The following is a 17,411-nucleotide window of genomic DNA, read 5'->3' as shown; positions in this document are numbered from 1 at the left end:
GTTGTACAGTACGACCTCAAATTGTATTCCTAAGGAAAATTAAAGGGGAAGCATCTGCAGTTAAAAAAATCACCATGACTTTTCTGCAACTTCTCTGCTCTCAGCCCTTTAAAAAGATTGTCTACAGAAGTTGTGAGAATTAACTTTTGTATGAGGATGAATCTGAAAGGGGGGCTAGCACTTAAAAAAAATGACAGGATAGCAGAAGTCCAGATTGCACTGATGGATGGAGTAAATGCCAAGGACAACTGAGAAAAAGATTTTTTAAATTGTGGCACAAAGAAAGAAAATTAGTGTAATAATATGGGGAAGGTGATGTAATATTAATTGAATCTTCTCCCCCTCGCCCGCATCAAGATAATTTTATCAGGAAAGAACGTACATTGGTAAAAGGAAAGTCAAGTCCAAGATAATGAAAGGAAATTAGAGAATACCTGATTATTTTGAATAAGTCTTTTGCCAGGTTCAGGTAAAATATATACCAGATTATTGAAAGAATTTAGAGCTGTGATCATGGGGCCAGAGTTTGTTATTTTTGGAGAATTATGGAGAAAAGGAGGGGGTTCAGATGATTATAGTGACAGAGGCATTAAAATTTTGTAAAAAATAAGTGCTTGATTTAACATTGAAAGTTGGCAAAATTGTAGGAAAAAATCAAGAGGATGTACTGTGATCTTTAGAGAAGGGATTGGTGGTGACTGGGCACCGGTGTTGGTTAACTAAAATAAATCTTTTCACAACAATCCCATTTCCTTCTTTTATGGTGGTTTGAGATGGTTAGCTCAGGAGACTGGTAGATACTGCTGTCTGTTATGTTAATAAGACATCTAATGGTCTCAATAACCTTGTGGAGGACAGTTTCACCCTTGAAATATGTTAAAGAGGGAGTAATAGGCTGTAGTTATATATACCTTTTAAAAGCACAGGCTCTGGAGTCTCTGAGTCTCTCTATAAAAAACACACATAAAGACATTAGTGTGTTTGGCAAATGTAAGAACTTAGCGATGTCACTATTAATATAACATGTGGATTTTGTACTTTGTGTAATGGTTGTGCCAAATACTGAAAGAGTAACCCGATAGCAACAGGAAAGAGATGCTCATAGGTTATGCTGTGGGGCATATAGGTCCTGTGCAACCTCGAGAGTCTAAAATTTAAGGCCTCTATAAATCCCTTGATAAATGTTTCTGGCTTTCACAGTTCTCTCCTGTTAGTTTTTAGCATAGTAACAAGAATTTGTTCTTTTTCTGTTTTTCTTGAGAAGTTGAAGTACAATAATGTATTTTTCCTGCATTGTAGTTGATTAACACTGATTACCAGAAAATAAAGATTGTCAGAGTGAACTGGTAGTGAGGTGAAAGCGTAACACACTCCTCTGCCTCTGGTTTTCCTTCCTTTTAGAATGTAAATGGGAATGGGTGGTTTTTATCTTTCCGTTGAAGTTAAAGGTAATATTTATAAAATATTTTCATAGGAATCATCCTTTATCTTCCAAGGCTGAGGAAATTTGGATTTCTAAAATTGATTGACTTATCTGTACTTAAAAAAAATCTGGTATTTTTTATCTTATGTAAGCAAACCCCGCATTTTCATGAACTTGTAAAACTGGAACATTGTGGTCTTCTTTTGGGTGAGTTTTTCACTATTGGTAAAACCTGGAGAGTCGTACCACTAAAATACATTCTGTTATGTGTTGCAAGCAGGATTCTGAACCATTCTTGACAGGTTAGTGAGTAGAACCTAAAGAAGTGAAAATCATAGCTTCCATAAGCTTCTAGATCTAACTTCCCATTTACAGAAAAACCTATAGGAGCAAGTTAAACGACACCATACAGAAACAATCCAATTGAATCCAGAAAATGTGAAATTCCACAAGACGTTTGGTCTGAGTTCTTTCAAAATTCAGTATCGTGACAAAGTAAAAAGGTAGGGGGTTTGCTTTGGACTGAAAGAGAATGAAGGAAATACAATGTGTGAACCTTATTGGATCGAGGTTTAAGGCAAAAAATTTATTAAAGCATTTGGGGACAGTTAGATAAATTTGAAGAATATGCACTAATTTCATCATATTAAGACATTGTCAATTTCCTTTTAATTTTTTTTTGAAGGCATTATCAATTTTCTTAAGTATGTAAATGGTATTATGGCTATAGAGAAGAATGCCCTTATTTAAAATAAGAGATGTATGCTGAAGTATTAGTGGTCAAATGTCATGATGTGTGTAACTTCAAATGTTTGGGGGAAAATTCATATATATATGTAGAGAGGAATCAGATACGGAACGTTAACAGTTGTTAAATCTAGGGGAAGGGTTAATAGGGTTTTCTGTATGCTCGAAAATCATTACACACACACACACACACACACACACACAAGCATACTTAATCCTTTTTTTTTTTTTAAAGATTTTATTTATTCGTTTGACAGAGATAGAGACAGCCAGCGAGAGAGGGAATACAAGCAGGGGGAGTGGGAGAGGGAGAAGCAGGCCTCCAGCGGAGGAGCCTGACGTGGGGCTCGATCCCAGAACTCCGGGATTACGCCCTGAGCCAAAGGCAGACGCTTAACGACTGAGCCACCCAGGCGCCCCTTCATCTTTAGTATGAAAAGTAAAGCTTGTAAAGCCAATATGTTAGTTGGACAAACAGTTGGCATTATTCATTTCTGTGCAGGAGGTGTAGAGATAAAGTATAACATCTGTTTTTATTTGTCCATGTACTTGTTTTATTGTGTTTGGCATGGTACACTTTGAATTTCCAATGTAAAACTTTTTCTCTGCTTGTTGAAAGGATGAGCATATTGGCTTATAAGCATAGCAACTTCTGAAGCTCATTTGTTATAAGGGAAGTCTACTTGGAAAGAATTTTGTGGAGAACCTTTATTTTAAAAGGCTTAAAATACACTGTGGTTTCGTTTGCATAGTAGAAAGAACCTCACTTGAGCTATGCTTGGTCACGGATGCAAAGAAAAGTTCATGGGGAAGTAAAGAATAAGTTTCACTTGTGAGAAAAGTGATGTTCTAAAAGTTCTAGAAGAACACAGTGTATGTTCAGTTATGGCAACTATTTGGCAGTGTTTGGTTTGAATTTTGAAAAACTGAAACCCTAATTCGAAAGCTCATAAAAGTCCTGATGAGTTAAATCTTTATTCCCTGCCAGTGTCACTTCTGTATTAATTTGCTTTATAGCATATAGTCTGAAATTTGAAAAATAAAAACCACCTTTTATATTCTTTCAGGTGGCTTCTCTATAAACTGTTTTGTATATAGACAGAGTGATTATTTGTGAAATCATACAGTTACAGATGAGAAAAATAGTGTAACTTTTTAGGCTTGTCATACCTAAATTCCTAAAGATCTCAATTTTCAGAAACTGGTTCAGCTTTGATAAGGGCAAAGCAATCTGTTAAAGATTATCTGACATTACTGCTGCAAGGTTCTGTTGAGTTATTATTCACGTCTGTTACGTTTGGTTTGAAGTGTGTGGAAAAAGTATAAAGATGCCGTTTAGCCTAAAGCTTTCTTCGATTGGCTGGGCCGCGTTGGGTTTAGTGTGAGTAATACTTTGTGTGTAGGTGTGTTCTCTGTGTAATGACGCCGGCATGTTACAGTCATAAGTCTCTCCTTTCCTTCCTCCTCTGCTCTCTCCCTGGTATGCAGAGTATTTGATTTCTGACAATGGAGGACAACAACTCTCAATAAGTGACGCCTTCATCAAAGGTAATTTTATCAAAAGCTGTACGTGGGATAGTGTGTCTTGTTCGTGAGGGTGTACTTAGGGCCCAGCCCATTGATTGGCACCGAGTAGGTACTGAAAATAAATTTGATTTTTTAGTACTATGGGAACACAGGTTTTATATGTATAATAACTCTGAGAATGTTGGGAATGAAGAATATAAACTTGGACTTGGTTTGAGAGAAGATACCTGATCCAAAAAACCATTGTTTAAAAACATTTGAATAGAATTTAAATTTTATTCCATGAAAGGCATAGTTTCTGCTTTCCAAATCATGAATATAATATTAAGTATTGATACACATATCATCAAGGGATTCTCAAACTTGTCAAAAAGCCCCCAGGGAGATCTCATCCATTTGAGGTTGCTGCCTGCCCTGTGGAATTGGGAAGAGAAATGGGGAGAAGAGATTAAGAGCTAACTTTGCTGATTAATTTCTTGGGGACAAAAGGCAGTATAGAAGAAGACAGCCTTCTCTTACACCTTCCCTACTTAGCTTACTGTGGAGTAAAGACGTACTTAATTAGGTCATAACACTCCACAGCTCAGACCTCAGATAAATTCTCATAACTTAGCAGTGTTTCTAAATTTACCTCTGAACATCTGGTTGAACTAGAAGTTTATAGGCCAGCTGTTTACATAATTAAAATGTACAGTGTTTTGTACCTCATATCGTGGACACATGCTTTACTTTGTAGTGCTGGGCTGTTCAGTTGAAAGTTTTTTGTTTGGTTGGTTTGCTTTAAGAGAGGGAAGGATTAGAGAATTTTTGTGAGCATTTTCCACCTCTTTCCATTTATTCAGTCACATTTTTCAGTAATTATACAGTGAACATCCTTTTTGCAAAGCTTTTTTTTTTTTTTTAAAGATTTTATTTATTTATTTGAGAGAGAGAGCACACACACAGAGGGTGAGGGGGAGAGAGAAGCAGACTCCCCACCGAGCAGGGAGCCCGATGTGGGGCTCGATCCCAGGACCCCGGGATCATGACCTGAGCTGGAGGCAGACCCTTAACCCACTGAACCACCCAGGCGCCCATCCTTTTTGCAGAGCTTTCGATACAATCTGTTTTTTGTCTAGATGCATTTTCATTCTTTTTAAAAACTTAAAGATTTTATAAAATTTTAGGTAAATTGTTATTTATCATGTTTTAATATTTCTTTATAGTTCATTTTTGGGTCTGATTTGTAAAAGTTTTGCTTAAAAAAAGGCCTTTGTTCTAATATCAAGAAAGAAACACTATAAAGAATTGTCCGAATAGACTGTCTACACTGTCCTGTACTGGTTGAGACGTATCAGGGCTGAGCTTTTCTTTTTAAAGTTCAGCACCCACACTATCACATATTGTTCTGCCAGCATTCAGAATTCTGTTGAATGCAGTTTTTAGTTTGTGATTTTACAGGGAAAGGCAGCCCCCTTCTTTCTTAACGTTCCCAGTGAAATAAAAGGACTGTTAAAATCTCTTTTGTTTTTCAGAAGCCGTATTTATAATTATTGGCTTGAGAGTCCTAGTCACTTATGTACATTTGCTTTTCACTGTTCTGTCTCTGATTTTGCCTGTTGTGAGTATTGATGATCGAACTCACGCTTAGTTTTTTCATGTATTTACACATATCCTTGCCTTTTTACACCAGCAATTTGAATTGGCTGAGTTTAAGAACTTAAAAAGATAAATTGGTACTTTCTAAATCTATTAAGTACATGGCATAAAACATAACAGTAAAGTACGATTTCTTATTTTACACTTAGAATCCTTATTTAATCGTCGAGTTGAGGAGAAATCCAAAGAGCTGCCTTTCACACCTTTGGGCTGGCATCATAACAACCTGGAGCTGCTGAGGGAGGAGAATGGAGAAAAACAAGCCATGGAGAGGTTGCTGTAAGGCAGTGAGCTTTTCGATGTTAATTTTCCAGTTTTACAATTTTCAATGACTTGATGGGCATACGTGTAGTTGTTCTTCCTCATAAAGTCAAAAATCCTAAGATTACGTAGGAAGTAAGGTCTGTTCTGATGAAATTTCTTGTAAAATAAGAGTCCTAGACTGTGATTGTCTGTCCCAACTGTAATTTATATGTTAAAGTTTCGTTGAATTAAAGGGGTTATCTTAATTGAAGATACAGATTTCATTCATGTGCACAATCATTAAGGTACAGATGAAATAAGATTGGCTCAAGAAGATCTTGTCGTTGAGCCATAATTCATATGCTTATTTCTTTGTAGACTGCTTATCGCATCTTCAGAATTACTGTTTCTGGCAGTGTTAACTATGCCAACTTCTTTCTGGTGACGTCTTTTATAGTTCGGCTAATCATAACCACATGATGGCACTACTCGAGCAGTTGCTCCACAATGAGTCATTGTCACCATCTTGGAGGGACATCATCGTATCACTGGTCTGTCAGGTTGTTCAGACGGTCCGACCTGATGTCAAGAACCGGGATGACGACATGGATATTCGTCAGTTCGTCCATATTAAAAAAGTGAGCTCTGCTAATGCTTTTCTAATGCTTGGAACTGATGGGGTGGGTCTGGTAGTAATTTGTCTCTTAATGGAAATCTAACAGGGGTTCTAAGTAAGGAGGGGGAGGTTTTTCTGTCTGCTGTTTGTTAGCAATGCACTTACAGGTCATAGAAGCCACCCATAGGAAGTGAGAGGGGAATGGAAGGGGGTGAGTGGGTCATGGAGTTGGGAAACCAAACAAATGTGGTTTCTTCCTTTTTGCTTCCTTTTTCTTGGCACATCATCTATGAGAAGACCTCTTCCCACAGATTACTGTGACTGTTCTAAGGAAAAGCAGTGGGTAACTGCCTTATTTAGATAGTGGAGTCCCATATGTATTTTTTGCCTATGACGTTTGATTTAGTAATGGTTTTAATTGTCAGTTTGTTCAGTCATGTGGGTATTTTAGAGTACCAGATAAGACCGTAGAGAGTGGGAGGTGGGAAAATAGTCATGCTAGATATCATTAATTATTGGTTGAAAGGAAGAACTATATCCTGTACCTTTCTGTTCTAATTTAATAGTTTAAATTAAAAACAGAAATAATCCATCTGACTGGATTCTAATAATATATTTCACTGAGTTTTGTTTTCTTATTTCATTAGATTCCAGGTGGAAAGAAGTTTGATTCTGTGGTTGTCAATGGATTTGTTTGTACGAAAAATATTGCACATAAAAAGGTAATGTGATCTCTTCTAACAGCGAAGTTCAGTAAACTATGACTGTGTGCCAAGCCAACAAGTTTGGGTACCCTAATCATAGGAGAGAAGGAAAATGGATATCAAGGAGCAATTAGCACTGTCTACTATAGGGGTGAAATTTTGGAGGTTCGGGTAAGGTCTTCAGAGCTGATGATGATTAGGATTTGGATAATAGGAATTCATGAGACAAGAGAAGGAAGGAAGGGGATGGGCCAGGCTTCCAGACCAACAGAGTGATAGGGTACTGGTATCATTTCTCCCTTGACCTGCCACATCTTAGGGAGACAGGTTTCTCTAATAGACTGAGTCCTTCCAGAGGCCTAGCATTTTAAAACTTTGTTCTCTCTTCTACGGCTGAGCTGCAGAACTATCACTGGTGTTCTGTTATCCTTCTCACCTTCTATCTTTACCTTCAGGCCTGAGGCCTCTTTCTAGCACTAGCACAAAGGAATGGGGTGAAATAACGTGGTGTATTAAGGAATCTCTGAGATCCTAATGTGCAAGATGAGAAAGGAGATGAGGCTGGAGGAAGCAGGCAAGGGGCTTTGTATCCCACTATGGGTCTTGAACTTTATTCTGAAGGCCACTGATTCTCAAAGTGCATGGTACATCAGGGTCCCCTGTGGACCTTGTTAAATATGTAGATTCCTAAGCCCAACCCCTAGAAATTCTCATTCAGTATAAGGGAGTGGGAGTGTGGGACTAAGGGAAAGGTGGGGCTGCTTTTAAAGTAGCCACTCCACTGTCAGTGGTTGGTCCTCAGGTTTTGAAAAACCATCAGGCTAGCAGTGCTCTCGAACTTGCTGTGCTTCCGAATCACTCTGGGGTGGAACCCACTGCAAATAGAGACACCCCGACCCCCACCTCTGGGGATACTGATTTGGTTACAGTGAGAGCTCAGGTAGATTTCTGGCCTGAGCAACTTGGTGGGGTGGGTGAACTACAGTCCTGTTTTCACTCTTTTCTAAGCAGAGACTAATTCATTTTTTTGTAAGGCACGAAGCCTCCCGAAAATTGTTAGTGACCATAGATAAATAAAACTAAGCTTAGATTTGATCCAATGTCAGTGTTTCTACATAGAGTCTTATTAAAACGGACACATTACCCATCAAAGTATTAATTTAAGCGAAATTAAATGATCTCTGTTGAATTAAGAGGAAAGTAAGTTGAGCTTATCTCCAGAATTGAAAATTGTATGTGGGAGTGGTAGAAACATATGCATGACTGACTGTCTTGCTCCACTGACCATATTTAGAGATAGTCTTTAATTTGCAGTTGCTAAAAAAAAAATCCCTAAATGCAGTTCCCCAACTGACGTGTTCTCTGTTCTAAGACCATGTGCCAGTTCGGAGTGTATAAGCACGGTCCGTCTGAAACCTCCTGGGCTGGGCTGCTGGGCCTGGGGCTTTAGTTGCATGGGGGTATTGTTTGAATCTGCGCTTCTGGATACACTTTAAGGTTTTCTGTTTTGACTTCTTGTTACCCAGTTTGGCTTGCCAATTTCTGACTGCTTGGAATCTCTTCAGGAGGTGTTTTAATTCTTTTCTCCCTCCTTTGTCCTTCTTAGAAAGGTTAAATTATGCTTTCAAAGTTGCTGATCTCTATGTGTTCGTGAGGTATTCTGTCTTTAAGCCCCTCTCCTCCATACCCAGGGCTTGATATCTTTTCTTGTAATATTAGAAAAAAAACTTTTAAAGAGTGTAGAGGATTAGGTTGAAATAGAATCAGTGAAACAAAGCCAATTTTTGAGGAAGTCTGCATTTCTCTGAGCAATTTGTTTTGAAAAAATATGTAAGAGAATACCACAAAAGAACTAAATGAGAGTATTTCGATACAAATATAAAGAGATAGTCTATTTAGGAGGAATTATAAGCAGTATGACTTTAAAGATACGATTAGAGAAGGTCTATAAAGTGCAAACTTTAAAAGCTTTTAACAAATTTCATGTTTTGTAGATGAATTCTTGTATTAAAAATCCCAAAATTCTTCTGTTGAAGTGTTCGATTGAGTATCTCTACAGAGAAGAAACTAAATTTACTTGCATTGATCCTATTGTGCTTCAGGTAAGAACTTCTTACTGAAACAACGATCTGGAGGGATCTTGGTGTACTATACTGCTTGGAAACTCTTACAACTCATTCCGGCTGATTACATTTGGCAGGCAAAGAAACTTGATCACTTTTGTTTCATTTAAAAAATTTATTATAGGGGCGCTTGGGTGGCGCAGCTGTTAAGCGTCTGCCTTCGGCTCAGGGCGTGATCCCGGCATTATGGGATCGAGCCCCACGTCAGGCTCCTCCGCTATGAGCCTGCTTCTTCCTCTCCCACTCCCCCTGTTTGTGTTCCCTCTCTCGCTGGCTGTCTCTGTCAAATAAATAAAATCTTTAAAAAAAAATTTATTATAAAAGACATTTTTTATCTATTACTTTGGAAGCTTACCAAAACCTCTGTCATTCCTTATTTTAGATTTTCGGAGTTGATAAAGGGAACATATGACTTTTTGGGAATATATGGAAGAAAAAGTGAAACTAAATTCTGGCCTCTCTGTCCGCTTGGGTTATTGATTTACTTTAAGGATTTTTCTAACTGATCAGATTCCCAGTGGCAATACCTAGTTTTTAATATAGTCTGTCCTACTAAAACACATGTTTCTGGAATATCAGTTACCTTTTACAAGGTTGGTAAGGGGGAATAACATCAGATGGAAGTTGTGTTGGTTTCTGTGTGGTTTTTCTTAACTAAGGGGACCCAGACTAGCTTCAGAGGATTATGACCCTCAACTGGAAAGAAGAATCCACCTCAGCTCAGCTGCTACACAGGCAGGAACCCTTTTGGCTCTATTTTAAGAAACTAAATGTGCTCTCCTCCTTGAAGGACTCTCCCTCAGAGAGATGCACCCCAGCCCTGCCTGGATGCCTCTCAATGGCTCCACCGCTCAGAGCACCATTTCTATTTGTACTGTTGTAGTTGCTTTCGTACATTTTAAATTTCCCTTGAGGCAGCCTCCAGCTGTGCTGAGCTACCTGTCTGGGCTGTCCAAGTTCTCTCTTAGGGTACTGATTATTATTTTGTTAGTGCGCTGGGTATGAAGTTGTGTCGGCTTAAAGTTTTTTTGCCCCAACTCCTTTTCTCCCATAAACACTATTAATTTTCATTTGCAGTTGTTCAAAATGGGAAGTTTTCAGGAATGTGTCTATCGTATTATAGCAGAAACTCTTATATTCAATACCAGAAATATTTGGGAAAAGCATTACTTGAAAATCCATAGGCGACAGGCGCGTTTTTCCTAGAGTAGTAGGAGCACTTTTGTACTGAATTCATGAACACCAACAGAAGAAGCTTAGTTGTGCTTTATGGAATTCTACTCTATTGCTTAATGACTCTGTTGCTTGGGGCTGTTTCCTCTTTGGAATTTAGCTATGTATAAGTAAAAATCAGGTTTTGACTACATCATTACTATCCCTGCTAGCTCTGAATTACTATGACTTCTCAGTGGTGAACTGAGATAAGGAATAGGGAAAAACACAATTGTTGTTCTTGGAATCTCAGATTCTTTGATGCTGGGAGTTTTCTTGATCTCACCGAAGGTGTCAGTGTAAGACTTTTATAGGATTAGATCACAACTATGTTGATTATAAGGCTTTTCCTGATTGCATTTGTTAAAATGTATAAAATTGCAGGTCATGGATGAACTGGGTAACTGAAATCCACAGATCAGTGTTTACAGAAAAGTATACTTAAATTTATCCACTCTATTTTAAATCCATTCTTGCAATTAGGTTAGCAGACTGAAGTCTGTGTTAGAGAAATATGCTCTGAGCAAACATGTATTTAAGAAACATGATTTAATTCACATATAACCTAAAACATCTTGTTTGTGCTCTGGGATGTTGTTTATTATACTTTCAACACCTGCCCTATAAAAGTTTTTAGTTTGAATTGATAGAAAGTATCAGCTGATTTTTTTTCCTCTCTTTCTCTCTCTCTTTTTATTTTTTTGGTCCACTCAGTGTGGAATAACCAAAGAAGAAGCAGAAATTTTGGTAGATACAGGCACACCTCAGAGAGATTGCAGGTTTGGTTCCAGACCACTGCAGTAAAGCCATCAAATGTATTGCAACAAAGCCCATCAAATGACTTGTTTGGTCTCTTGGTGCATATAAAAGTTATGTTTACACTATACTGTAGTCTAATAAGTATGCAAATAGCGTTATATCTAAAAAAAAGTGCGTGTGTGTGTGTATGTGTGTGTGTGTATACATCTAGATATACACACCTTAATTTAGGAACACTTTATTGCTAAAAAGTACTAGCCATTATCTAAGCTTCCAGGGGGTTGTTCATAATCACTGATTACAGATTACCATAACAAATATAATTATAATGGAAAAGTATAAAAAGCTCTGAGAATTACGAAAATATGACACAGATACAAAGTTGAGCAAATGCTGTTGGAAAAATGGTGCCAGTAGACCAGTTTGACACAGGGTCTCCACAGACCTTCAATTTGTAAAAGATGCAGTATCTGCAAGGCGTGGTAGAGCAAAATGCGATAAACAGAGTTTGCCAGAATCAGGAGGAGGAAGAGAAGCAAAGAGCAAGGAGATAACAGCCGGTGTCATCACAGAGTTTTCACAGAGCTGACACTGCTCCGCGCTCATTGCCTACTCCCCGATCTTCTGTCCTTGCTGGGCCTGGCCCAGGCCTCCTTTGGAACAGGGTGCTTTGTGTACAGTCATGGCAGTTGATTATAGTTGGGATTGAGAGGAAGTGTATTTGCCATTCCTGTGCCAAAGCCCAGAAATTAAGAAAAAAATCAACATCTTCTAGTTATACTTTTGAAGCTGCACAAATAAAATCATTTAAAATGCTGTTACATTATCATTTAGTAAGTAGAGTAGGAAATTAACACATTTCAAGGGGAAAAAATCCGTTTTGTTAATATGAGAGATTTTAAAAATGTCCAGTTTCTGTCAGTAAAACAGAGGTAGAGCTGTCCTCCGCCATGGCAGGTTCACCGCAGGAATAGGCTCATCCGTGGCTGCTGGCGCTCACTGTGAATATAGACTTGCTCAGAACACACTTTTTGGGCACGTGGAGCAGAAGTGACAGACGTGTTCACATGGTCAGGTGTCTCCTGTGTGGAGCCCAGAAATTTGATGAAACAGTGATTTGTATTGTTTTAATTCCAGTCGTTACTTAATGATATTCATTTGCTTTGAAAATAAGCCTTCGTCAAGCAATTGCATTAAGCGTGATGTTTTAGATCTTCAGCTGTTCTGGGTAGAATATGATCTGCTGGGAGAGTGAAGTGAGGAAGAAGCTGAAATAGCATCTTTAGAGAGTTATTTATTCAGGTACCCAAAGAAGAGCTACTGTGGTTAATTTCAGAACATAATGGGGGAATCTATAATTAAAAAATTAGAAATTGCTTTCAGTGGGGAGTTACGAGGTTAGTTCTTTTTATTCTTTTTCTTTTTTTTAAACCTCAGAGAGTGAGCTAATTGGATTCTTGGCTTTCATATTGTAAGTTATTTAGAACTGAAAATCCTTCAAAGTAAGATTAGTGAGTCAGAAAATAGAGTTTCTCCGGAAACTTTTTAGCATAACCAACAGTTCAGAATTATGAATAATACTGTTGGTTGTGTTTGAAGTAACTTGCTTACGGACTTATTTGTGGATGAAGAGAATTTAGGCTTAGATTTATATTAACAAACTATCTCTAGATCTTGAATTGTACCAGGTATAATAGTTTTGATGTTTTTTCCTCAGGAAAGGGAATTCTTGAAGAATTATGTTCAGCGAATAGTTGATGTTCGACCCACTTTGGTTCTCGTTGAAAAAACAGTATCTCGGATTGCCCAAGACATGTTACTAGAACATGGCATTACTTTGGTCATTAATGTAAAATCAGTGAGTGTTCTTCTTTTTCTATTTTTATATCATTTTTTTAAATCTCAGTTTTTAAATTTATATGTACGCATGATTGATATGCAGGGATCTTTAATTATCTATTTGCTGTTCCATATATTGAAAGTAGGACAGTAGGCACAACAGCCATTTCATTATTTGAGAACCTCAGGCTGGAAGAAAGTGTAATTAATTATATAGCGCTCATTATAGTTGTTTACAAGACCAAGGGTGTAATAGACATTATTTAATAAGTAGTCCTTGTTGAGCTTTCATTTTGTTCGGGGAATTGTACAAGTAGAAAATTTTCTCTCTCTTGAAAAGTTACCCTCTTCAGAGTAGAGGCCAACTGTAGGAAATTTTCCTCCTTCCAGTAGCCTGTGCCAATGCATGATGCTTAAATACCTTTTGATAATGTTATTAATATGAATCTGGTTTGTTTTCGTGGGCACATATTGATCACTAAGCAACTACTTGTAGTCTAATATAGAGTCAAAAAAACTTGTTATATAATTAAAATTAAGGGAATTGTATAATTTTATAATTAAAATGAAGGAAATTGTGAGGTTTATTTCTAAATTTTTATCTTCCAGAAAAAATTTAGTGAGAATTTTATTCTTCTCTAATTTTGTAATGTAATGTTTTTGTGTGTTCTAGCAAGTTTTAGAACGCATCAGTCGGATGACACAAGGTGATTTAGTAATGTCGATGGACCAGCTGCTTACAAAACCCCATCTGGGCACCTGTCACAAATTTTATATGCAGATGTTTCAGTTACCTAGTGGTGAGTGATCTTTAGCATAGATTCACCTGAGACTGAGGACAAGAGGAAATGAGTAAACTCATCAGTACTACAATGTTTACTTTGTCCTACTAATATCTAATATCTGTTAATACCTAGTTATAATACTAGTATCTGAGCAGTGGTTAGATGAGGGTTGGCAACTGTGGTCTTACTTAAAGGTTTTTCTCTTGTAGAGGTTAAGATAATGAAGTAATTCTCTCTGGTCCTACAGATTGCCGCCTAAGTCGTCTTAAACTTTTTGTGTTTGTTTGTAGAGCAAACCAAAACGCTGATGTTTTTTGAAGGCTGTCCACAGCACCTGGGGTGCACAATCAAGCTCAGAGGAGGCTCAGATTATGAGCTGGCTCGAGTAAAGGAAATCCTAATATTTATGATCTGCGTAGCTTATCATTCTCAACTAGAAATCTCCTTCCTCATGGATGAATTTGCTATGCCTCCTACGTTAACACAAAACCCTTCCTTCCATTCTCTGCTTGAGGGGCGGGAGGAAGACGGGGCAGCACAGGAGCCATTCAGCGGAAGCCCCCTCCCCCGGGAGCCTGACTTCCCTCCAGAGCTTCTGCCCTCCGAGGATGGCAGCCTGCTAGAATCAAGGACTGTGTTTGAGAAGGGGGACCAGGAAAATAAAAGCGTCGCACAGGACGTTGGGTCTTTGAAGCAGCCGGAGTACGCCACAGCCACAGCAGCTTGCGCGGCAGGTGTCCCCTGCGCGCTCTTTCCCTCGGTCCCAGAATCGCTGTTGCCGCTGCACGTGGACGACCCACGGGATGCCATGGGCCCTGAGCAGCCGGAGCCCTTGCAGCTCGCCGACGAGCTGCAGGATCCCAAAGGCCAGATGAGAGCCTTTCGAGACCCTTTACAGGACGACACTGGATTGTATGTTACTGAGGAGGTTACCTCTTCTGAGGATAAACGAAAGACTTATTCTTTGGCCTTTAAACAGGAGTTGAAAGATGTGATCCTCTGTATCTCCCCAGTAATCACATTCCGGGAGCCCTTCCTTCTGACTGAAAAGGGGATGAGATGCTCCACCCGAGATTATTTCGCAGAGCAGGTTTACTGGTCTCCTCTCCTCAACAAAGAGTTCAAAGAAATGGAGAGCAGACGGAAGAAGCAGCTGCTTAGGGACCTGTCCGGCCTTCAGGGCATGAATGGAAGTATTCAGGCCAAGTCCATTCAAGTCTTGCCCTCGCACGAGCTAGTGAGCACTAGAATTGCTGAGCATCTTGGGGATAGCCAGAGCTTGGGGAGAATGCTGGCTGACTATCGGGCCAGAGGAGGAAGAATTCAGCAAAAACACGCAGACCCTTTTGCTCATTCAAAGGAAGCACCTGGCATGGCAAGCGGCAGATCGGGAAGCAGAATGGAGATGGATGAAGAGAAAGGGTTAATTCCGAATGACGCGGTGTGGTCCACAAAGGTGAGGCAGACCACTTTGGGTGCGTGTTCAGAATGTGTTGAAAAACTGTGCTGTGGCATGTTTACAAAAAAACAAAAAAAAACCCCACAAATATGACAGATTGCCTACAGATTTAGTAAATATTTCTTCCTAAATTTTTTTTTTTTTGCCTTGAGTCTGTTGGCTTAGGTATTGCTTTAAGTATGAAATAGGAGTATCAAGTCATGAAACTGGGTTTTGAACTTTTCACGCAGACCTCATAGTTCAAGTATAGGAAGAGCTTAGGGGTAGAGGGAAGGGTGGAGCTAAGTAAAATTTGTGGCAGGCTGACTTGGGTGTGGTGTGTTGCGTCCTCGATCCTTTTAATGCTTGTGAGAGGGAGCGTGACGGAAGTTTCCTTCAGAAAATGACGTGTTTTTAGAAAATGTCAGATTATTTAGCATAAGACACTTCCTGTTATTTAAGTATGATAGTGCCCTTATTCTTTTTAAAAAGATATTGAGGGGAAATTAAGGAAGATTGGCTCATGGACATATTATTAATAGTGTTTGTAATAAAACTAATGAAAAAATCCGTCTCCAAATGAGGATATGAAATTGTTTAATAGAACAAATAAAAAGTTGCCTAATTTCACTGAGAGTTGGGGAAGTGCTAAATAATAACAGGACACTGTTTTCTATGTGGTACACTAGTGTTTGTGAGTTTGGCAAAAAAGGAAAGTGATAAGAGCCATAGTTAATGCGCTGTGGAAAAATACCTATAATAAATTGCATGTAAATTTGTGTTTATATACATTTATGTAAATTTATAGAAAGTTATAGGGAGATCCGTTTTAGTTTCCCTGTACAGGTATATACCTATGGTCCAGGATTCCAATCTTTTATAACATGTTCTGTGGAAATAAGTAAGCATTTTATATAAGGATGCTTATATTTTGTAGGAATATATGTACAAGGATATTTGCTGAAGCCTTGTTTCTAGTTTTTTGCAGTAAAAAGGATGAGTTAGATCTCACTGAATAACCCAGATAGAGCCCATGATATATTTTCAAGTGTTAAAAAGCAAGTAGTGTTGTATGAAGCATCCTCTCATTTTTATAAAAACAGAATCACCTGTGTATTGATATGTGGGTGTTTTTGTGTGTAAATGCCTGTGAAGTCTCAAAGGAATGCATGGTTTTTAACCCCAGAGTCAAGGTTATCATTTTGGGAGGTGGGGTAGCGTCAAAGGAGGAGAGGCTTTATGTATTTCTTGAACTTCTTCACATACCTCTGTACTGTTTGATTTTCAAATATTTTCAAATATTGCCTTTGTAATCATCAAGAACAGCTCTAAAGTACAAGTAAATAAGTACCTGAGAACCTAGATTCCTCAGGTCGATGTCATATCCAGCCATCAGTTCAGACTGTTGCATGTGGATTTAGTTTAACTACTTCCAAAATAATTTAATGCGGTTTTATAAGTAATAAAGAGTATTTAGGAAAACAAGCTTTTATTTATTTATTTATTTTTTTTTTAAGATTTTATTTATTTGACTGAGAGAGAGACAGCCAACGAGAGGGAACACAGGCAGGGGGAGTGGGAGAGGAAGAAGCAGGCTCCCAACGGAGGAGCCTGATGTGGGGCTCGATCCCAGGACTCCGGGATCACGCCCTGTGCTGAAGGCAGACACTTAATGACTGAGCCACCCAGGCGCTCTGGAAAACAAGCTATTTAGACATCTGTTTGTACTTTTAAGTTAAACGTTTTGGATTGTTTTGTCTCAGAAGTGAACTGCTCCTCTTCCTTATATTTCGTTTCTGGCAGTTTTCAGTCTTCACTGAAACCCTTCCGGTGATGATGGGAGGCCTCACACATCAAGGGAGATGTGTTGGCTGTTGGAGGCGTGCATTGGGGTGGGAGTGTGCTTCCGCTTCTGGGTGCTCATCCGCTCCTTCTCCTTAGGTGGACTGTCTGAACCCTGTGAACCACCAGAGGCTGTGCGTGCTCTTCAGCAGCTCTTCGGCCCAGTCCAGCAACGCCCCCAGTGCCTGCGTCAGCCCTTGGTAGGGTTCTTTTCCTCTTGCACCATTGCACTGTATTTAACAACAGAATTCCAGCAACTTTAAAAAAAAATTCAGCCATTAGGATCCGTTTTTAGGTACATGGCATGCTGTTGGTTGTATATGAATTGATAGAACTTCTAAACTTGTGAACTAAATATGAGATTTGTATTTGTTCATGGGTAAGAAGTAAATGAGAAGTACCTTGAGCAAGAGTGAAAAGGATGTGAAGGATGGAAGGGAAATTTGTACTTATAAAAGTGAGAAAGTTGATACATAAAAGCTAGTTTGCTTTTTTTTTTTTTTTTTAAGATTTTT

At 38.7% G+C, this 17,411-nt stretch overlaps 1 protein-coding gene across 1 annotated transcript in view; it reads left to right on the top strand.

Moving 5' to 3' along the window:
* PIKFYVE (phosphoinositide kinase, FYVE-type zinc finger containing) overlaps window positions 1-17,411 on the top strand; it is a 77,738-nt gene that overhangs the window by 28,898 nt on the left and 31,429 nt on the right. Inside the window, exons 13-21 of the mRNA XM_008687449.2 lie at window positions 3,659-3,718; window positions 5,485-5,614; window positions 6,036-6,216; window positions 6,842-6,916; window positions 8,893-9,000; window positions 12,710-12,850; window positions 13,505-13,631; window positions 13,907-15,072; window positions 16,996-17,096. Of these exons, the coding sequence (XP_008685671.2) occupies window positions 3,659-3,718; window positions 5,485-5,614; window positions 6,036-6,216; window positions 6,842-6,916; window positions 8,893-9,000; window positions 12,710-12,850; window positions 13,505-13,631; window positions 13,907-15,072; window positions 16,996-17,096 (2,089 nt within the window). The remainder of the gene's footprint in view (window positions 1-3,658; window positions 3,719-5,484; window positions 5,615-6,035; window positions 6,217-6,841; window positions 6,917-8,892; window positions 9,001-12,709; window positions 12,851-13,504; window positions 13,632-13,906; window positions 15,073-16,995; window positions 17,097-17,411) is intronic.

Source organism: Ursus maritimus, unplaced genomic scaffold (genome assembly GCF_017311325.1).
Source record: "Ursus maritimus isolate PB19 unplaced genomic scaffold, ASM1731132v1 scaffold_1, whole genome shotgun sequence".
NCBI classification, from domain to species: Eukaryota; Metazoa; Chordata; class Mammalia; order Carnivora; family Ursidae; genus Ursus; species Ursus maritimus.
This window is presented reverse-complemented; position numbering and strand designations above follow the sequence as displayed.